Here is a 22,793-nt window from a genome sequence, read left to right as displayed (position 1 = left end):
TGAAATTAGGGCTACAATTGTGGACCATGTTATCAATCACGGCCTCACAATGGCTGAGGCTGGTCGGAGGGTGCAGCCAAATGTTGGAAGAACCACTGTGAATTCAATCATTCAAACATTTCGAAGGGAGAACAGGTATGTATAGTATTTGACAGTAATCCAACATCTCATACAGTAATATCTCATGTACTGTGCATTTACTCTGCACCACATAGGATTGAAAGACAACCTCACAGAGGTGGAAGAGGTCCCCTTTTTACCCCGCAGCAAGAGGAAGCCATTTGTGCAATGGTGATTGCAAACAATGCAATAAGGTTGAGAGAAATTCAAAGCGCTGTCATAGAGGATAACAATGTATTTGGCAATATTGAATCTGTGTCAATTGCTACAATTGATAGAGTGCTCAAAAGAAATGAAATGCGCATGAAACAATTGTACAAAGTGCCATTTGACCGGAACAGTGACAGAGTGAAGGAGATCCGTCACCAGTATGTACAGGTAAAACATGTCTTCTATGTATACTGTAATTTTCAGCACTGTAAACTGTTTTACTTTGTGTAGTCCCATGCAGTACACTAGCAATTCTCTCTCTCTCTCTCTCTCTCTCTCTCTCTCTCTCTCTCTCTCTCTCTCTCTCTCTCTCTCTCTCTCTCTCTCTCTCTCTCTCTCTCTCTCTCTCTCTCTCTCTCTCTCTCTCTCTCTCTCTCTCTCTCTCTCTCTCTCTCTCTCTCTCAATAAAGCGTGTACTGGAGCTGGAAGCAAGGGAACCACTGCACACATTCATCTACATCGATGAGGCGGGTTTCAATCTGGCCAAAGGTAGAAGGCGTGGAAGGAATAGAATAGGACAGAGAGCAACCACTGACATCCCAGGCCAACGCGGAGGAAATATCACAATGTGTGCAGCCATCTCGGAGAATGGAGTCCTCACCCATATCCCACGCATTGGTCCATATAATACACAACACCTGCTCACTTTTTTAGACTCTCTTTACAGGGATATAATCCCCGAGAATGAGAGGGGTGGAGGCCAACAGAGCAATTATGTCGTTGTATGGGATAATGTCCGTTTTCACCTTTCACCTCTGGTCAGGCAGTGGTTTGCTGCACATGATGACAGGATGCTGGTCGAGTATCTCCCTCCCTACTCCCCATTCCTTAATCCGATTGAGGAGTTTTTTTCTGCTTGGAGGTGGAAGGTTTATGACCGGCGTCCACATACACAAATGGCCCTGCTAGCAGCCATGGATGCAGCATGTGACGACATCACAGCAGATTCATGCAGAGGGTGGATTCGCCACTCCAGAAGATACTTTCCTCGTTGCATTGCAAGGGATGATATCCGTTGTGATGTAGATGAAAATATGTGGCCAGACAGACAGGAACGTCTGGATGTGCCAGAATGATTTACTGTACCTATGTTCAGTTAGAATATGTACTGCTATAGTGTATTGTTCACATTTGTGCACAGCTTTACCAAAAAGGTGTTTCTTATGTTTGTTCTACAGTAAATTAGTGACTGTAGTGTATTTTTCTTTTGCACAATGCTGTAGAATTGCAAAGAGCATACAGTAAAAATGTGAAACATACATATTCAGTGTCTTGTACTCAGTTACTCCCCTAACTACAGCAATGTGTAACTTTACTGTAGTTTTCAAATGGCTGTACAAGTAGTGTATAGTTCTGCCTTGAGCATTTTCAGGTAGTGTCACCAAAGTCCTGACCTTTTTTTTTACATTAGAAAACTCTTAGAGAATATAGTGTCCTAATGAAAACATGACAAAGCCATTTGACTATCATGCTCATAAACGATGGTGACAGGACTTCTCATTTTGACGACACTGACAGTTTCATTGACATGAGTACTTGCTTTTGAGGGATAGACAATCCATTTTGAGCAAGTGACGCGCTTTTGCAGGTCATCCACTAGGTTTTGCAGTTTGTGATAATTGTTCTGAGAAATGCACTAAGTGTTGTGCAAATGTTAAGAGTGATCTGAGAAAAGCACCAAAGCGACTGAGAAAAACTGTAATTGTACAGTGTATTTTAATTTAATTGTTATGCAGGAAAGGGATATTTGTTTTATTTTATTCAAGAAGCATTTTTATTCTATATATGCAGGCAGTTTATTTTTATTTCATTTGTTTTATACATTTTGATATTGTGCAGACCTCTGTTAACAAAGGTACCTGTGTGACATTTGGCACGAGGCTTTGTATTAAAACTGACTGTTTTTTTAAGGGTTTGCCTCAGAAAAAAATGAAGCTAACAGAGATGCTATGCTATAATGCTTTGGGGGAAACCCCAATTATGGCACAGAAAAAATATCGAGATATACTGTATATCGAGTATCGCCATTTAGCTAGAAAATATCGAGATATGACTTTTGGTCCATATCGCCCAGCCCTAGCTGAACATAAGGTTTAGTCTGACTGTGATAATTCATTAAAAGCCATTATGGATTATTAGATTCTAATAAATTAGATAGATAGATAGATAGATAGATGTGCGGGCTCTGGAGACGGGAGAGGACAGAAGCAGAGCGGAGCGGAGGTGCAGCTCTGCTGAAGGTGCTGATGCACGTGTGCCTCTGGAAAGAGATTGAAAACGTTTGGTGGAAAAATAAAAGATTTCTACCCAGATCCCGGTGTCTGCTGTCCTGTGTGACCTCGTAGCAACGAGACGTGCTACAACCTCGTTGTTAAAAATGTTCAGTTTGCTTTTGTGGATTTATATTGACGACTAATCCTGATGAAGTGGTTCCACGAGGACACCTGCTTCCTTGCTAACGGAGTCCTTGCATGTTTCTCTGATTGCAGCCTGAATGCAGAACACCAGAACTGAAAGCCGAGCGCCGTCCGGCCGCAACACGACACATGAGGCGCAATTTGCTCAAAAGTCTGCTGCTTTAAGTAATGAGATCGCTGCACAGGCTTCGGTTTCCCTCGTTGGTGTGTGTGTGTGTGTGTGTGTGTGTGTGTGTGTGTGTGTGTGTGTGTGTGTGTGTGTGTGTGTGTGTGTGTGTGTGGTTCAGCCAGATGTGATTTTAATGTAATATAACTTGCAGGTCAGTATCTCGGGGTTTGGTTCACGAGTGAGGGAAAGTTGGAGCGTGAGATTCACAGACGGATCGGTCCAGTGTCATGCGGTCGATGTACCGGACCGCCGTGGTGAAGAAGGAGCTGAGTCGAAAGGCGAAGCTTTTGATTTACCGGTCAATCTACGCCCCTACCCTCACCTATGGTCATGAACTCTGGGTAGTGACCGAAAGGACAAGATCGCGGATACAAGCGGCCGAGATGAGTTTCCTCCGCAGGGTGGCTGGACGCTCCCTTAGAGATAGGGTGAGGAGTTCGGTCACCCGGGAGGAGCTCGGAGTCGCTGCTCTTTCACATGAAGAGGAATCACCTGAGGTGGCTTGGACATCTGTATCGGATCCTCCTGGACGCCTCCCTAGGGAGGTGTTCCAGGCATGTCCCTCCTCCCTAGGGAGGTGTTCCAGGCATGTCCCACGGAGAGGAGACTCCGGGGAAGACCCAGGCCAGCTGAGAGACTATGTCTCTCAGCTGGCCTGGGAACGTCTCGGACTCCCCTGGAGCGCTGGAGGAAGTTTCTGGGGGGAGGGAGGTCTGGGCTAAGAATGGATGGATGGATGGATGGATGGATGGATGGATGGATGGATGGATGGATGCATGGATGGATGGATGGATGGATGGATGGATGAAGAAGCAGACAACAAGTAGAGTAAACAAAAAGGGCTTCAGATCAGAGAACTTTTAATACTTGCCGTCGACGTTCGTCGATGTTAAAGGTTGTAACAGAGTTACTTGGCTACTTTCTTTTTGGCAGATTTAGGCGTTTGGTTTTTACCCCCCTTCCCCTTCGCTGCAGCCTTTGCTTCAGGCAGTGAAGCCATCTTGAGTTTGACCAAGTTGATGACTTCAGGCCCTGAGAACTGCACAGCGAAATCCACGCAGTTTTGTCCTGCGGGAAAATAAGATGAACAGATATGAGATTTCGTACCAGGAAACAAAACATAAAGAGTTCTATGACATATAAGATAATGCCAACTAGTTAAACGATGTTTGTCTATTGCTGGCGAGTTCTCAAGCAACAACAGTCGGCTTTCATTCTCTCTGTGGATCCCAGCATCCTGCTCGACAGGCTTAAAGATATTGGTCTCTCTAAAAACTGCTTGGTATGGTTCAACAGCTACTGCTCTGGTCGTGTACAGTCTGTAAAAGCTGAGGGATTTCTGTCTGACCAACTATCCCTGTCTAAAGGTGTTCCTCAGGGGTCCATTCTAGGTCCAACCCTGTTTAAAATCTACATAAACAACATTGCTTCTGCTGCAGGCAGTTTGCACATTCATTTATATGCCGACGATACCATCTTGTACACATCCATTCCCTCCCTGGACACTGCCTTGACTTCCTTGCAAACTAACTTCAACAATATCCAACACGCTTTCTCCAACCTTCGCCAAGTGCATGATATTTGACTGGAATCTAATACGTATCACCTGCCCTTTCAATATCTCCTCCCTGGACAGATCAGTACTACAATTCCTATAAATATCTGGGTATCTGGCTTGACAGTTCACTCTCTTTTGACATCCACATTACAGTAATACACTACTCTCTAAAGTCAGATCTAATTGTTTGTTTATTTCTTGCAATGAAGCATCTTTCACCCACTCTGCAAAGCTCTAGTTAAAATCACAATCCTCCCAATTCTAGATTACGGTGATATAGTTATAGGTCTGCCTCCAAATCCCTTCTCAATAAACTTGACGTCATCTACCACACTGCCATCTGCTTTGTTACAGGTGCTCCTTTTAACCCTTGTACTGTCTTCGGGTCAAAATTACATTCTCTCTCCTTTCTCTCCTTTCTCTCCTTTCTCTCCTTCCTTCCTTCCTTCCTTCCTTCCTTCCTTCCTTCCTTCCTTCCTTCCTTCCTTCCTTCCTTCCTTCCTTCCTTCCTTCCTTCCTGCTCTCTCCTTCCTTCATTCCCTTCCTTCCTTTCTTCCTTCTTTTTTCCCTTCCTTTCTTCTTTCCTCCTGCTCTCTCCTTCCTTCTTCCCTTCCTCTTTTCTCCCTTCCTTCCTTCCTTCCTTCCTTCCTTCCTTCCTTCCTTCCTTCCTTCCTTCCTTCCTTCCTTCCTTCCTCCCTCCCTTCTTTCCTTCCTTCCTTCTTTTCTCCCTGCCTTCCTTCTTTTCTCTGTTCCTTCCTTCTCTCCTTCCTTCCTTCCTTCCTTCCTTCCTTCCTTCCTTCCTTCCTTCCTTCCTTCCTTCCTTCCTTCCTTCTCTTCTCCCTTCCTTCCTTCTTTCCTTCCTCCTTTCCTCCCTTCTCTTCTTCCTTCCTTCCTTCCTTCCTTCCCTCCTTCCTTGCTTCCTTCTTTTCTTCCTTCCTTCCTTCCTTTTTTCTCCCTTCCTTCCTTCTCTTCTTCCTTCCTTCCTTCTTTCCTTCTTTCCTTCCTTCTCTTCTCCCTTCCTTCCTTCTTTCCTTCCTTCTCTTCTCCCTTCCTTCCTTCTTTCCTTCCTTCTCTTCTTCCTTCCTTCCTTCTTTCCTTCCTTCTCTTCTCCCTCCCTTCCTTCTTTCCTTCCTTCTCTTCTCCCTTCCTTCCTTCTCTTCTCCCTTTCTTCCTTCTTTCCTTCCTTGACCCGAAGACAGCACAAGGGTTAATACCCATCACTTTAACCTCTACTCACTTGTAAACTGGCCTTCACTTCACTCCCATAGACTGATCCACTGGTATCATTTCATCTACAAACCCATCACCTGAAGCACCCCTTCATATCCTGGCTCACTACTTAATATCAACATCAGTAATCAGTAATCAGAACCTACGTTTAAGCAGTTACATTAACTAATTACCTCCTTTGGCCGGAATTCATTTCAGTTGGCTGCTGCTAGTGATTGGAATCATCTGCAGCAAACACTTCAACTTCACACATTCATCCCATTCTCCTCCTTCAAAAATACACTCCCAACATTAATCTCTGATCATTGTTTGTAACTCTCTGGACCAGCACTACCACTTTTTACTCATATTTTTGTAATGTGTTGTGGTAAGTTGCTTTCGTCAATGAAAATACATAGACTTGGAAAAGAAAACTGAATGTGTCGTCGACGGGGAGAAATGCGGAAAAATAAATATGTTGTAAACTCAAATTAGAGCATCTTCCGTATCTGGAATGTATGTATTCTTGAGTCTATAAGGTAACATATATAAGGTAATAATATAACAATAAGATAACATTATTTGAATTGTAGAATGGGTTCGGCTAAAATGGAGTATGAACGTGACTAAAACTATTAAAAACTAAATGATAGCTTTACCCAAAGACTAGACTAAAAATAAAATTGAAACAGGCTGCCAAAAACAACACTAGTTGTGTGTTTTTATATATCGCGTTTGATTGTTTGTTTCACTGTGATTGTACAGGACTGTCTCAGGAAATTAGAATATTGTGATTTTCTGTAATGCAATTAAAAAAACAAAAATGTCATACATTCTGGATTCTTTACAAATCAACTGAAATATTGTAAGCCTTTTATTATTTTAATATTGCTGATCATGGCTTACAGCTTAAGAAAACTCAAACATCCTATCTCAAAAAATTTGAATATTCTGGGAATCTTAATCTTAAGCTGTAAACCATAATCAGCAATATTAAAATAATAAAAGGCTTGCAATATTTCAGTTGATTTGTAATGAATCCAGAATGTATGACATTTGTTTTTTTTAATTGCATTACAGAAAATAAAGAACTTTATCACAATATTCTAATTTTCTGAGACAGTCCTGTATGTGCTTGACTCTTTCTGCTCCCTCTTGCCCAGGACGTCATTGTAAATGAGAAACTGTTCTCAACTGACTTACCTGGTTAAATAAAGGTTAAATTAAAAAAATAAATACATTCTCCAGTTATTCCTTTTGTAGGTCAAACAAGACGACAAAGGTGAAGTCAAACCTGAGTTGGCCTTTGCGTTCACGTTGGCCCCGGCGTTGATGAGGAGCTCCACGCAGGAGGGGCGGCAGCTCTGGATGGCCCCCATGAGGGGCGTGCCCCCACACAGGGTCCGGGCGTTTACGGAGGCCCCCGCCTGGATCAGGAGCTCAGCGATGGCCGTGTGTCCCGCGTGAGCGGCGTGGTGCAGCGGTGTCCAGAATAACTGGTCGGTCAGGTTCACGTCAGCCCTGTCGGGAGCAGTTACCGAACACAACGTTACCAGAAAGGGACGTCCTCCTGTTCCCACAAACTGTGACTGCGTTTACATACAGTCAATAACCCTAATTTAAAACCCGAATATTGACAATAACCCGAATTTGCACGGCCATGTAAACACCAATAACCCCTTTGAATAACCCGAATTTGCTCCTGGGTTACTCCTTTTAAAACCTGAATATTCAGTCATGTAAACGCCAAAGGGAATATCCCCATCAAACGGAACATGAATTTGTTTTCTGCGCATGCTCTGTTCACAAGGAATCTTGGTATTTTGAGTCCAGGAAGTTCTTATAAACACGGAGAAACGCAAGACCAGGAGGAGACTAATCACTTCATAAATGTAATGAAGGATATGAACATTTCTGCATTTGTAGACGGTAGCAAGTACCGGGATAGCCAGATTTACAAGGTGAGCGAAAAGTTGCGCGAAGCAGCATTTGTTTTGAATTTGGATTCATACATACATTTTATGATGTATATCTGATCACTTTGATCACTGATGCTGATCCCTTTCTGATGATTATGTTTTTATACATTATTTTATGATGTGTTATATCCAGTACTCGAGTTGTAAAAAAAAAATCAGGGGGGATGGTGGATTTTATCATATGGGGACAGATAATTTGTGCCGATTACAAATAATATAATATATTACAAATAATAGCAGTGACCAAAACACCTGCAGAAATACTGCAGGAATGACATAGCAGCAGTTGAATGCAGCCTTCTGTAAGCTTTAAATATCCACTGGGATTACATCAAATACATCAAAACACAATAATAAAAAACAGTTTTCTGAACTTATCAATATGACTCTGTCCTTCACAGGATAAGTAAAATGGATCACTGCAAAAACTCAAAATCTTAACAAGAATATTTGTCTTATTTCTAGTTAAAATGTCTAATTTTAGTAAAATAATCTCATTACACTTAAAACAAGACTCATCACTGGAAAAAACAACAATTTTCACCTGTTTCAAGTAGATTTTCACTTGAAATAGGTAGAAAAATCTGCAAGTGGAAGAAGATTTTTTTGCTTGTAATAAGAAGATAAATCTTGTCCCACTGGCAGATTTTCCTACTTATTTCAAGTGAAAATTTACTTGAAACAGGTGAAATTTGTCAAATAAGTTATTTTTCTGGTGTTATTTTTCTGGTGATGACTCTAAATGTTGAAATAGCAGTAAAACCACATTCATTGATGAAATGACATAAGGGATGGAAAGGGGGGATGGCAGTTTTACAGGGAGGGATGATTTGGACCGTTTTTATTTCAGCGGCGATGCCATCCCCCTCATCCCCCCTCATCCCCCCTCAACTCCAGTACTGGTTATATCGGATCAATTTTATCTCTGTTTTTCGTGTTGTGAAGCGTCATGAGATGACCTTTGTTATGATTTGATGCTATACCAGGGGTCGGCAACCCAAAATGTTGAAAGAGCCATATTGGACCAAAAACCCAAAAAACAAATATGTCTGAAGCCACAAAAGGTATTGTATAAGCCTTGGAATGAAGGCAACACATGCTGCATGTTTCTATATTAGTTAGAACTGGGGGAAGATTTTTCTTTCATTATGCACTTCGAGAAAAAAGTCGAAATGTCAAGATTAATGTTGAAGTACAATTTTGAGACAAAAGTCGAAATGTCGAGAAAAAAGTCGAAATGTTGAGAAAAAAGTCAAAATGTCGAGAAAAAAGTCGAAATGTCGAGAAAAAAGTAGAAATTTCGAGAAAAAAGTAGAAATGTCAAGATTAATGTTGAAGTACAATCTTGAGACAAAAGTCGAAATGTCGAGAAAAAAGTTGAAATGTCGAGATTAAAAAGGAAAGGAAAAAGTAAGAAAAAAGGAAAAAAAGAAGAAATAAAAGGAAAAAGAGAATAAAGGAAGAAAAAAAGCTGCATGCGGCTCTGGAGCCGCGGGTTGCCGACCCCTGTGCTATACAAATAAATTGAATTGAACCAAAACCTTGGGGAGAGAGGAGTTTTCTCACCCGCAGCTGAGGAGGTACTGCACCATCTGGAGGCGCCCGCTGCAGCAGGCCGTCATCAGCGGCGAGTCGTAATACTCATCCTGGACGTCCACCGGCACCCCCTGGCTGAAGGCGAGCTCCAGCGACTTCAGGTCTCCATTCTTCACACAGTCGTTGATGTTGACGTATACTTTGTCTGGTTTGTCAGGGCACCACCCGTCCGGGCCCTTGAAGTATTTTTCGATCATGAAGTAGGGAGGGCCTCCGTCCGGCCGCCGGGGCATTTTCTCTATTGGCATGATGCAAATGGGCGGGAGGAAAGATTTACTTTTCTCCTTCTTCTTCTTCCCTCCTTCCGCTCCTTTTGCGGCCTTTTCCTTTTTCGGCATGTACGAGGAGAGGAGAAAGGCTTTCTGGATGTACTTGGCACCTTTGAGGAAGTCGTCAAGGTCGATGCATCCCTGTGTGTTGGTGTCGTGGGCTGAGACGACTTTACCGAGCTGATCCAGGTCCACCGGCGCTTTCAGCTCCTGCAACACGGACGTGAAGGTGCACACGTCGACCGCGTGGGAGGCGTCCCCAAAGGCTCGCTGCAGGTCGGCCTGACACTCGTGGGACCAGTCGTGGAGGGTCAGCGCCCAGAGCGCTGACGTCGGGGAGGCGTCGCTGGACTCGCTGCTGCTTTTCCCCTGCTGCTTCTCTGCTTTACGCAGCTCCATGGCTGCTGCTTTGTGACCCGAGTCCTTGGCAATCTGACGAGGCAGCAAGCCCTCCAGGTTCTTCAGTTTAGGGTTACAACCTTAACACAGAGCACAGAGTTTAGGGAAAAACATAAACACAAGCTAGAGTTACCTGTATTAAATCGAGACTGAGCTCGCAGCGGCGGGTTCCTCGGCTTGATGTAATTTCCTGACTCCGGGCTCTAATAATCTAACACAAAAGGGCCCTTTCTCAGCCTGTAGCGGCCGGCCTGGAGACACTCATAAAGCCGCCAATCAAGCTTGGGTTCACCGTGTGAGTCAGTATTGTGCAAGTTCATACTTCTCATGAACTAGTTCAAAGTTCAGTTCACGTAGTTTAAAAATGAATAGTTCACGTTCATAGTTCACCATTTTCACTTTGAACTAGTTCAAATTCAGTTCATTTCAATATTTTTAGGTGAGAAGTACAAATGAAACGCCCCCCTATCCTAAAACTGTTCACTGTATACAATCATGTATTGTCCTAGTGGCTTTTCAACTTTACTCAGAGGTTGTAAATCTCCAACATTGTAGTCCATTATCAAGTGTCTCCCTGTTGCTGGGAAATCAAACCCCTTAAGGCTGCAGGCGGTGGGACTGGGGTCGTTTGGGGCTGTTGGGTCTTCTTGGTCTTGATGACTTTTTTTGATTGTCAAGGACTTGCAGATGGGCATCTGTATCGGATCCTGCTGGACGCCTCCCTAGGGAGGTGTTCCAGGCATGTCCCTCCTCCCTAGGGAGGTGTTCCAGGCATGTCCCTCCTCCCTAGGGAGGTGTTCCAGGCATGTCCCACCTCCCTAGGGAGGTGTTCCAGGCATGTCCCTCCTCCCTAGGGAGGTGTTCCAGGCATGTCCCTCCTCCCTAGGGAGGTGTTCCAGGCATGTCCCTCCTCCCTAGGGAGATCTCCAGGCATGTCCCACCGGGAGGAGACCCCGGGGAAGACCCAGGACACGCTGGAGAGACTATGTCTCTCAGCTGGCCTGGGAATGTCTCGGACTCCCCCTGGAAGAGCTGGAGGAAGTGTCTGGGGCAAGGGTCGGCAACCCAAAATGTTGAAAGAACCATATTGGACCAAAAGCTGGAGCTGGTGCCCGTTGCTATGCTAGTGTGTGCACTGCATCGTGGGTAATGTAGTGTGAAGTCGTCCTCTCGTCGAGTATTTTAAAAGTGCGCTCCGCCCGCTTGTGAAATGTATTCCGTAATAATTGGACCTAAACAGTGAAGCTGAAACTCACATAATCTGAACAAAGTAAAGAATTCATTGGACAACAAAGCATTGTACATTTTATATAACACTCTGATTGTTCCATATCTGACCTACTGTGTTGAAGTTTGGGGAAACGCCTGTAAAACATATATTCAGTCAATTTTCATTTTGCAAAAAAGAGCCATAAGAATAATCAGTAGAAAACGATATAGAGATACAACAAATCCATTATTCCTTCAGTTAAAATTGTTGAAATTTCATGAATTAGTAGACTATAGTATTCTGCAAATTATGTTTAAAGCTCATAAAAAAACTTTACCAACCAACATTCAGAAAAGATTTGAAAAAAGAGAAAGCAAGTATAACTTAAAAGGAACAGCTTGTGCTGGGGGGGAGATTTAAAGAAATGTAAAAAAAAACAAGATTCAGGACTAAATTGATGGAATGTTGTGTTTCTGTGAAAGGAATCGGTTTATGGAACAATCTGAATAAAGAAAACAGAGAATCCAAATCAAACATTACATTCAAAAGAACAATTAAAGTCTGTATGTTAAGTAAATATAATGAAATATGTTAGGCATACCCATAGACGGCGGTAATTGAATTTAATTTAAGTTTTTATTTACTTAGTTGTTGTTTTTTAAATGAATTTATGTTATTTGTGAATTTATTTCTTGGAAAAAGGGGCAGATTAGATACGATTCTTCTTCTTTCTGCTCCCTTTTCATTCACAATTTATGAACATTTGTGTTTGTATTTGTATTGAATTATTTGTTTTATTTTTTGAATGAAATAAAGAATAAAATGAAAATGAAATGAAAAACAGTCCAAATTCCAGTTCGTGATCTGCAGATCTGAACAAGTTCAGTATGTTGCGTTCGGTTCAACGTTCTCACGGAAATGAACGCGTACCTCTCTGTGCTAAGAACTTGCAGCAGCTGGTGTTGCCGGTGGCAGCGGCGTAGTGTAAGGGCGTGGCCCCGGTGAAGTCGATCTCTCCCATGTCTGCCGAGTACGCCGACAGCACCTGAATCGTCTGCATACAAGTTATAAGTTAGTCTTAGAAGTGCAGATGTAATTACTGAAAGCGTGGCCGATCAGACTGTGTGCCACACCTCGGTGCAGCCGACCATGGCGGCGTAGTGGACCGCCGTCAGCCGGTTCTGGTCCATAACGTTGGGGTTCCCGCCTCTCCTGAGAATCGCTCTGACGAGCTCCAGAGAGCCCGCCTTGACCGCTGCCATTAACGCCGTCATGCCGGTGTTCTGAGGAGAGGAGATCCCACACACCACATCTACTTAGGGCCAATCCCAATACACCCCCTACTTTCTACCACTAGCCCTAAAAATAGGTAGGGCCCTTGTAATCTTCTTTAGGGATTGGGACACCACTTGCTACGTCACTGCGTGGTTTACGTTTGGGTATCCCCAACCTGGGCTCAGTTTGATTGATTTTTTTTTTTGATTGATTGAATTGTTTATTTCGAACACATAAGGAAAAAAATATATAATTTTAAAACAAATTCAAAACATACAGAAAAAAAGCAACAACAACAAAAACGTAATACAAACAGGGAAAAAAAAAACAGTGTCCGAAAAGGAGCAGGTAGAAGTCAAACTTATTTAACCCTGCCCCTTTGTTACCTCTATCATAATTTGAACATAAATATTAATAATAAATAGCTGCTAATTTACCTATTAGGCTACCGATTTTCCCATTGGTTGTGCCTTTGCACCTAACCAGCTAACAAACACAATATTTCCTTAACATAACTCCTCAACCAAATAACTTCCCAGAACTTCCTTTTTGTACCGTTTTTTAAATTGATTTATATTTGTACATTGTCAGTTTATCCAAATAACCCCTGTTCTCTGATGTTTTCGGGATGAGAACAGCCTGCCTGCTCCGGAGCTGATTTATGGTTCCGCGTTAAATCGATGCAGAGCCTACGCGTAGGGTACGGCGTACGGCGCGCGTCGCTGCGTAACCTACGCCGTATAGGCTCTGACCTTCGTCAGGACAAAAGTCCTTTATTTATTTCTTGGAAAAAGGGGCAGACAAAAGTCCTGCCCCTTCCTGACGAAGGCCAGTTTGGCTGAAACGCGTAGACACGCTTTTAATAGATTAGCCATGCAATAATAAAGGCATTTTATTAATCTTACCCGCATGAGTGCCTCAGTTCTCTGTCTACAACGATGATGTAAAGCATTCTGGGAAATTTCTCTAGCCCTCGGTCAGCTAGTGAGCATCTGAAAACCCTCGCTGTGATGGGCTATATCAGGGGTAGGCAACCCAAAATGTTTTAGAGCCATATAGGACCAAAAACACAAAAAGCAAATATGTCTGGAGCCGCAAAAAATGAAAAGTCTTGTATAAGCCTTAGAATGAAGACAACACATGCTGCATGTTTCTATATTAGTTATAACTGGGGGAAGATTTTTTTTGTCATTATGCACTTCGAGACAAAAGTCGAAATGTTGAGAAAAAAGTCAAAATGTCGAGAAAAAAGTCAAAATATTGAGAAAAAAGTCGAAATTTCGAGAAAAAAGTAGAAATGTCAAGATTAATGTTGAAGTAGGCTACAATCTTGAGAAAAAAGTCAAAATGTTGAGAAAAAAGTCAAAATATTGAGAAAAAAGTCGAAATTTTGAGAAAAAAGTCGAAATATCGAGATTAAAAAGGAAAGGAAAAAGTAAGAAAAAGGGAAAAAAGAAGGAAAAAAAATTGAAAAAAAGAAGAAAGAAAAGGAAAAAAGAGAAAAAAGAAGAAAAAAAGGGAAAAAAGGTCAAACATTTTTTTAAAAGCTCCAGGGAGCCACTAGGGCGGCGCTAAAGAGCCGCATGCGGCTCTGGAGCCGCGGGTTGTCGACCCCCGGGCTAGATTGATGCCCCCTACCCCTGGATTTCGCCACTAGCCCTACATGCAAAGAGGAATTGGGACACCACTACCCTCATGGGAACGCGCAAAATTTAGGGGTAGTGCTGAAAAGTAGGGGTAGTGGGGGGGATTGGGACTGGGCCTTAAAACACTCTTCCTGCCCCCCCCCCTTATCTTAACTGCTTCTACCTTATTAACGGCGCTGGGGTCTGCGCCGGCCTCCACCATGATGAGACACTGCGGGGTGCACTCGGGGGCTTTTTCACACATCTGCTGGAAGACATGAACCCCGTCTGCTGACACGTTGTTGACATCCGCGCCGTTCTCCAGCGCCACCTGCAGGCAGGAGGTGTGGCTCTGGGTGGGTAAGCTGCAGTAGAACAGCACACCTGAGCGGGAACAAACGGAGGAGCACAAGTGCAAAAGCTCAGAAAAAAGGACAGAATTCAGCATGAAATGTGAGTCGACATTTCGAGAATAAAGTTGAAATACATTTCGACTTTATTCTCGTAATTGTACTTCAACATTAATCTCAAAATTAACACCAGATCGTCAGAGAAAATTCTCCTCATGGTCCCAAGCACTTGAACAGAGTTGGGTAAATCGGCCTTTTCCTTTTATGCACCACAAGCTTGGAATGAGCTACAACACATACTCAACTTGAAATATTTACCCTCTCTTAACATGTTCAAACATATGTTAAAATCAGTTTTAACAGAATGTCATTGTTTTTAATCAAGTGCCATTATTTGTCATGAATTCTTTTTAGCTTTCAGATACTTGATATCGTCTAACTAAGTCGGGGGTCGGCAACCGGCGGCTCTAGAGCCGCATGCGGCTCTTTAGCGCTGCCGTAGTGGCTCCTGGAGCTTTTTCAAAAATGTTCTTTTTCTTCTTTTTTTCCTTTTTGTCTCTTTTTTTCTTCTTTTTTTTCCTTTTTTCTCTTTTTTTCTTGTTTTTCTCTTTTTTCTAGTTTTTTTCTTTTTTATCTTTTTCTTTTTTTCTTCTTTTTTCCTTTTTTCTTTTTTCCTTTCCTTTTTAATCTCGAAATTTCGCCTTTTTTCTCGACATTTCGACTTTTTTCTCGACATTTCGACTTTTTTCTCAACATTTAGACTTTTTTCTCGACATATCGACTTTTTTCCTCAACATTTCGACTTTTTTCTCGAGATTGTACTTAAACATTAATCTCAAGATTTCGACGTTTTTCTCAACATTTCAACTTCTTTCTTAACATTTCAACTTTTTTCTCGAGATTGTACTAATCATTAATCTCAACATTTCGATTTCCCCTGGTCTAAAATAATGCAGATCATTTCAAAGCAGCGCTGAATAATTGAACTTTAGTGGCTCCTGAAAGTCATCGCCCTGCTGCAGACGAGACCTGTAAGTGGGTGCTGGTTCAAGTTACTCTGGTTACTCAGGTTTTCTCAACGGGGGATCACGACTAGGACTTGATCTGTAATTATCCGCGGGGGCCGGACACACAAACCCACCCACATGTGCATACTGTACGTATCGTCGTAAGAAATTAAATACTGTAAAGCAAACAGCACATGTATTTACATGTGAATCTGCACAAATAATGTCCTGCCTTCCTTCTTTTCTTCCTTTATTGGTTCATTCCTCTCAGAAAAAATGACTTTCGGAGGATTTACAGACTTGGGGCACAATTCATAGAGACTGGCGTTGCCATGGATACGACCAACTCATCAATATCTAAACAGAAGTAACGTGCATTTGCATGAGATGTAAGACAACACGAGGAAGTGAGTTAACTTGGAGGGTTCGCATGAGAACATCAATCTCACCTCGACAAATAAAGACAAAAAAACAAAGAAAGTGGAGCATTTGTTGATCGAATTATTCCATTTAAAACTAATAGCATTATTGTATATAAGCAGCTGCCTTCATGACAGAGGAACCTGTGTTTTTCTTTTCAAAGACAGTTGCCTGTGTTCATCTGTCACTCTGTCAGACAGTTCATGATAGATTATACACAGTAATCAACATCTGAAGTGGATCAAAAACCCTTGCACGCAGGAATTTTGAACAATATCCGTTCTTGTGTTAGGACAACTTTGAGTACATGTTTTTGATCTACTTCAAATGTTGGCTGATACGTTCAGAGAATAACAAAGACACATCTAGAAGGAGAAGGGAAAGTTGAAGAAAGCTTTTGGCAACAGAGATGGAGCGGGCAACAGCGACCGGGAGGTGGGAATAGTTTCCAAGAAGAGATTCTGATATGCATCAAAAACAGGCTGATCTTACAGAAGGGAGTCAGAAGGAACCAGTAGTGTGGCTTTTCTTTTTTTGAGAACACTAAAAGTATAAAATAACAGTGTGAAAATCATATCCCAGGAAATGAACAAATGTCCCACCCTGAAGGCTCTGAGCACAAGCATCAGTGAGAAATATGGATCTTTGTCCAGACGTCTAAGAGATCTGAAAGCAGACTCTTCCCATCATCATTTTTTTGAGCCGCATCCATCTCTTTTCTTACTCTGTAAATGTTTCGCATAATTTGCTATGTTTATAACTTTTAACCTCTATTTAGTACTGAAGCTGCACTTTTCATACAGCTGTCAGCTGACCCTAACCCTAAACCTTACCCTAACCCTGAGCCTAACCTAAACCTAACCCTAACTCTCTCAGCATATGTTAATATTTATTGCAAAAGCATTACTGGGTAAACTACCGCTGTACAAATCCAATTTATTAAAATATTACTCTAGTAGCTATAACACCAGGGCCCTCATTTATAAAGCTCGCTTGAGCACAAAACAGGGCTGAAAGATGCGCGAGCCACCTTCTATGCAAAGGTTGGGATTTAAAAAGAAAAAACTAACCAAAAAATGTGCGTATCTTTACGCCAACCCTGACCCTCCCGCAGGAACAGTCTGAAGATATGGGGAACTGGCGACGCAGGCGGTGAGGTGGTGAAATGAAGCCAGATTCATGTCATACTCTTAATAATGTCATCACATATCTGACTTATAATATAATAGCGCTGATCGTGTCCCTCTGTGTGTGAAGCACAGCGTCAGTCAGGACTCTGCTGCTGCTGGAGCCGCGGTGCAGGACACGCAGGGAACCTCCTCATCACCCACCGCGACAACTGGAGAGTGACTGAGGACAGAACAAATGAGTGCCGGGCCACTCTACGGAGCCCCTAAAGGGACTCAGATTTATTTTATATATATAATGAGTTTTACGCGCGCATGAAACCTTTACGCGTGTGCGTAAACATAAATTATGGTTCCGCGTTACACCAACGCAGAGCCTACGGCGTAGGCTCTGCGTTGGTGTAACGCGGAACCATAAATCAGCCTTAATGGTTTCACGCACGCACGTAAAACTCATTATATATATAAAAAAAATCTGTGTCCCTTTAAGGGCTCCGTAACTCTTGGCCTCCACCTTCAAATCACACCACTTCTTTTTTTCCTGCACCATCTGTCCGTGGCACTCACAGTGTTTAGCGCAGCAACGATGTGCTGCCACTCACTCGCTTTATTTTATACTATTTATATACTTTTTCTATTTTTACTGTGACCACCAAATAATGTGGTTTTCCTGTCCTCCACCTCATCCACAACATCTCGAGCTCATTCTCTGTGAAATTTAGTGGCACGGTGGCTCGACACGTCTCATTCATCCTGGCGCGCAAACAGACTGCAGGAAGCCGTTGCGCATGCTCAGCAGGCTCATTCATATGCAAATACAGTCATGAACTACTTTGCATTGCCCATATATGGTAAAAAAGTGGGCGTGTAGAGGGCGGGATATGAGGCGGATTCAGCTGCGCAACCTTCCAGCTGGACTGTGATTTATAAAGAGAACATTGCGTGCAAGTGTGCGTGCAAGTGTGCGTGCAAGTGTGCGTGCAAGTGTGCGTGCAAGTGTGCGTGCAAGTGTGCGTGCAAGTGTGCGTGCAAGTGTGCGTGCAAGTGTGCGTGCAAGTGTGCGTGCACGCGGTTTTATAAATCAGGATTTTTTTTTTGCGCCCGCCATTTTTGGCTTTTGAGTTTACGTGCACTTTTAATATGAATCCTACACACTCTTTTATAAATGAGGCCCCAGATCATCAGAGAAAATTCTCCTCATGGTCCCAAGCACTCGAACAGAGTTGGGTAAATCGGCCTTTTCCTTTTATGCACCGCAAGCTTGGAATGAGCTACAACACATACTCAACTTGAAATATTTACCCTCTCTTAACATGTTCAAACATATGTTAAAATCAGTTTTCACGGAAAAATGTCATTGTTTTTAATCAAGTGCCATTATTTGTCATGAATTCTTTTTAGCTTTCTGATCCTTGTATGTTTTATGTTTGTTTATTTCATGTTTTGATATCTTTTTATTCTTTTTGTAAAGTTACTTGTCCTTGTATGTATTTTCTTTTATATGAAACTGAATTTATTTTTCTGCTGCCATCTTGACCAGGACTCCCTGGCAGAAGAGATATTGTATTTCAATGGGACTTTCCTGGATAAATAAAGGATGAATAAAAAATAAAAAGAACTCTCTCAGCGGTTCGCGGCGACAGCCTTACCTTTGCCTTCACCGTCCAGGAGCTTCATGTCAGCTTGGTTCTGGACCAACCGGGTCACCATGGGTAGATTTCCCACCTCAACAGCCAACATAACAGGGGTACGCCCCAAATTGTCTTGGATATCGGGCAGGGCTCGACGGGATAACAGGAAGTCCACAAGCTCTGGGAATTGAAAGAGAAAGTAGAGAAATAATGAGGAGGCTAATTGGATTCTTATGATCACTTGATTTCTCTTTGGTTATCCAACCAAGACTCTAGAGTTTCAGATGCTTAATATCGTCTAACTAAGTCTGGGGGTCGGCAACTCTAGAGCCGCATGCGGCTCTTTAGTGCCGCCGAAGAGGCTCCCTGGAGCTTTTTCACAAATGTTCTTTTTCTTCTTTTTTTCCTTTTTTTGTCTTTTTTTCTTATTTTTTTTTTCTTTTTTCTCATTTTTTTCTTGTTTTTTTTCTTTCTTATCTTTTTCTTTTTTATCTTTTTCTTTTTTTCTTCTTTTTTTCCTTTTTTCTTCCTTATTCCTTTCCTTTTTAATCTTGACATTTCGACTTTTTTCTCGACATTTCGACTTTTTTCTCAACATTTCGACTTTTTTCTCAACATTTCAACCTTTTTCTCAACATTTTGACTTTTTTCTCGAGATTGGACTTCAACATTAATCTCGACATTCTGACTTTTTTCTCAAAATTTTTACTTTTTTCTAAACATTTTGACTTTTTTCTCAAAATATTGACTTTTTTCTCAACATTTCGACTTTTTTCTCAACATTTCGACTTTTTTCTCGAGATTGGACTTCAACATTAATCTCGACATTCTGACTTTTTTCTCAACATTTCGACTTTTTTCTCAACATATCGACTTTTTTCTCGACATTTCGACTTCCTTTTCGAAGTGCATAATGAAAAAAAAATTATTCCGTCAGTTACAGTATAACTAATATAGAAACATTCAGCATGTGTTGTCTTCATTCTAAGGCTTATTCAAGACTTTCATTTTCAAGCAAGAAAAAGATTAATCACCTGAACGATTGAGTGAGACTGCCAGGTGGAGGGCCCCCATGCCGTCTTGCGGCGCCGTCAGATTGATAAGACCTTTCACCCCGAGGTCCAGGATCCTCTCTACCTCAGCCTGATTGTCGTTACGGATCCACTGCAGCAGGCGGTAAGTCTGCAGGAGCTGCAGCCGGTCCTGTGCCACACTCTCACTCATTCTGCAGCCAGAGAGGCAAAGCAAGACAAAGGAGAGCTTTTATTTTAATTCAAATTCAAAGACGCTTTATCCCCAAAGGGAAATCCATTTTTGGAGCAGTTTTTATGATTTAAGGCCCAATCCCAATACACCCCCTACTTTCTTTCACTCGCCCTTCTTTTCTTCACTACCCCTAAAAAAGAAGGGATAGATTTTAGGGCACTTGAAATCTTCCCAGGGGCCTGTCCCAATTCTCCCCCTACCCCTCGTTTTCATCCCTACCCCTAGAATCAGGAAGCTGAGAGCCAAAAGCTGTTTTAATTTCAGCTGTAGCGCTGTTAATATGCCACTTTATTAAGTTTTAATATTTTTTCAGGCGTAAAAGTAACCGTTAAGATCCCCAACCTGGGCTCAGTTTATTCAAATAACGCCTGTTAAGAAATTTGACCCGATGTTTTCGGCGATGATGAGACCGGGGCGCAGCAGCAGCAGCAGCAGCAGCAGCAGCAGCAGCAGCCGGAGTACAGACGTGATCCCCAGGTCAACCTGTGCCGTCGTCCTGGGGAGAAACCTGCAGCTCTGTGGAGAATTACCGCTGGCTGAATTAAATCATTTAGGAAGATAAATGTTGGTTTAATAGATGAAATCTAACAGTTGTAGCTACGCCTGTTAAGAAATTTGCTCCGAAAATTTCGGGATTTCTTCCTGCCGGCTCCGGAGCTGATTTATGGTTCCGCATTTTATGAACTATTCTCCTTCGCACACAGTCATCCCCAGAGGCTCCAGAACAGAACCAGCGTTCTTTTTATCAGTTTGCTGAGTTCCTTTATGTCTCTGGTTCAGATGCAGATCCCCAACAGATGACTGCAGATATGATTGAACTCCAACAGGAAATGCTAATGAAAAAAAATTCAACATCTTGCTGCAGACTGAAGGGCGTAGGCTTCCTTAAGAAGTAAAATATAAATATACACCGCCACCACCTCTATTTTGTGTCTCATTATGGAAAAACTATCTGACTGAATCCTGGCTCTTCTACAATCCACAAATATCATGAACTTATACCATGAACTCATTGCATGAACTTGACGTGAACGTGAACGGACGCACCCACTGGACTTGAGGGGGGATGAGGGGGGATGGCATCCCCCCTGAAATAAAAACGGTCAAAATCATCTCCCCTGAAATAAAAACGGTCAAATTCATCCCCCCTGAAATAAAAACGGTCCAAATCATTCCCCCTGAAATAAAAACGGTCCAAATCATCCCCCCTGAAATAAAAACGGTCCAAATCATTCCCCCTGAAATAAAAACGGTCAAATTCATCCCCCCTGAAATAAAAACGGTCCAAATCATCCCCCCTGAAATAAAAACGGTCAAAATCATCCCCTCCTGAAATAAAAACGGTCAAAATCATCCCCCCCCGAAATAAAAACGGTCAAAATCATCCCCCCTGAAATAAAAACGGTCAAATTCATCCCCCCTGAAATAAAAACGGTCAAAAATCATTCCCCCTGAAATAAAAACGGTCCAAATCAACCCCCCTGAAATAAAAACGGTCAAAATCATCCCCCCCTGAAATAAAAACGGTCAAAATCACCCCCCCCCCCCTGTAAAACTGCCATCCCCCCTTTCCATCCCTTATGTCATTTCATCAATGAATGTGGTTTTACTGCTATTTCAACATTTAGAGTCATCACCAGAAAAATAACACCAGAAAAATAACTTATTTGACAATTTTCACCTGTTTCAAGTAAATTTTCACTTGAAATAAGTAGAAAAATCTGCCAATGGAACAAGATTTATCTTCTCATTATAAGCAATAAAATCTTGTTCCACTGGCAGATTTTTCTACTTATTTCAAGTGAAAATCTACTTGAAACAGGTGAAAATTGTAGTTTTTTTTCCAGTGATGAGTCTTGTTTTAAGTGTAATGAGATTTTTTTACTAAAATGAGACATTTTAACTAGAAATAAGACAAATATTCTTGTTAATATTTTGAGTTTTTGCAGTGATCCATTTTACTTATCCTGTGAAGGACAGAGTCATATTGATAAGTTCAGAAAACTGTTTTTTAATGTTGTGTTTTGATGTATTTGATGTAAGCCCAGTGGATATTTAAAGCTTACAGAAAGCTGCATTTAACTGCTGCTATGTCATTCCTGCAGTATTTCTGCAGGTGTTTTGGTCACTGCTATTATTTGTAATATATTATATTATTTGTAATCAGCACAAATTATCTGTCCCCATATGATAAAATCCACCATCCCCCCTGATTTTTTTTTACAACTCGAGTACTGGTTGCTCCAACAGCAAGTATTAATCTCAGCTCTTACCTGGGGGTCTCTGTCGCTCGTTTCAGACACCTTTAAATCCTTTTTTTTATCGCTTTTTAACGTCCTGCCGACCAAACAGACAGCACGTTGGGTCGGGGGGCTGGTTTTCTGCCGTCCGTTAAACTTTAAAAAGCGCAACCGTTCACTTGTGCGAGCCGGAGGAAGGAAACAAATTCGTCTCCATGGCAACGCCACGCGAGGAATCCGGGCCGTGACGCGATCTGCGTCACCGCGACCGCTGCTTTCTAATTCTAACTGTATTGATTTAAATGATTTAGTCCATGGGCCAGACCAGATATCAGCACCACTTAAGGTGACAAAACTTACTTATGATTTTCAGAGGTGTCTTCAGTATTCACATTCATTACTCAGGTAGAAGTATAGATACTAGAGTTTAAAAATACTCCTGTAGAAGTTGAAGTATCAACTCAAAGTTTTTTACTCAAGTAAAAGTATAAAAGTACTGGTTTCAAAACTACTTAAAGTATAAAAGTAAGAGTAATGTAAGGGAAAAAAAAGCCATTAAGGACAAAAGCCATTGAAAATGAATGCATCTTAGTATAATGCAAATATATTAAAGAACCATATATGTGTACTATTGAGCATCAACATGTGTTTCAGAGAGCAGGAGATATGATGACTAGTTGCCTATAAGTATTGTAATGGTGCAAAAAGTCAAACTT

At 41.9% G+C, this 22,793-nt stretch overlaps 1 protein-coding gene across 1 annotated transcript; it reads right to left on the bottom strand.

Annotated features, from left to right (window-relative positions):
• Positions 1 to 3,586: 3,586 nt before the first annotated feature.
• Positions 3,587 to 19,914, bottom strand: LOC133423235 (ankyrin repeat and EF-hand domain-containing protein 1-like). Its single transcript, XM_061713399.1, has 8 exons — positions 19,606 to 19,914; positions 18,590 to 18,751; positions 14,221 to 14,420; positions 12,270 to 12,419; positions 12,067 to 12,190; positions 9,229 to 10,006; positions 6,978 to 7,204; positions 3,587 to 3,984 (listed from the first exon to the last, which is right to left on the bottom strand). Exons 1-8 carry the CDS (start codon positions 19,793 to 19,795, stop codon positions 3,824 to 3,826), a joined length of 1,992 nt encoding a protein of 663 aa, XP_061569383.1. The 5' UTR covers positions 19,796 to 19,914; the 3' UTR covers positions 3,587 to 3,823.
• Between the last annotated feature and the right edge of the window lie 2,879 nt (positions 19,915 to 22,793).

Source organism: Cololabis saira, chromosome 22, assembly GCF_033807715.1.
Source record: "Cololabis saira isolate AMF1-May2022 chromosome 22, fColSai1.1, whole genome shotgun sequence".
NCBI classification, from domain to species: Eukaryota; Metazoa; Chordata; class Actinopteri; order Beloniformes; family Belonidae; genus Cololabis; species Cololabis saira.
This window is presented reverse-complemented; position numbering and strand designations above follow the sequence as displayed.

Coding starts and splice junctions, on each gene's coding strand:
- LOC133423235 (XM_061713399.1), bottom strand. CDS start 19,795: ATGAGTGAGAGTGTGGCACAGGACCGGCTGCAGCTCCTGCAGACTTAC. Junction 12,191..12,269: donor CCATGGTCGGCTGCACCGAG/GTGTGGCACACA, acceptor ACTTGTATGCAG/ACGATTCAGGTGCTGTCGGC. Junction 10,007..12,066: donor CAAGTTCTTAGCACAGAGAG/GTACGCGTTCAT, acceptor CTCTGTGTTAAG/GTTGTAACCCTAAACTGAAG.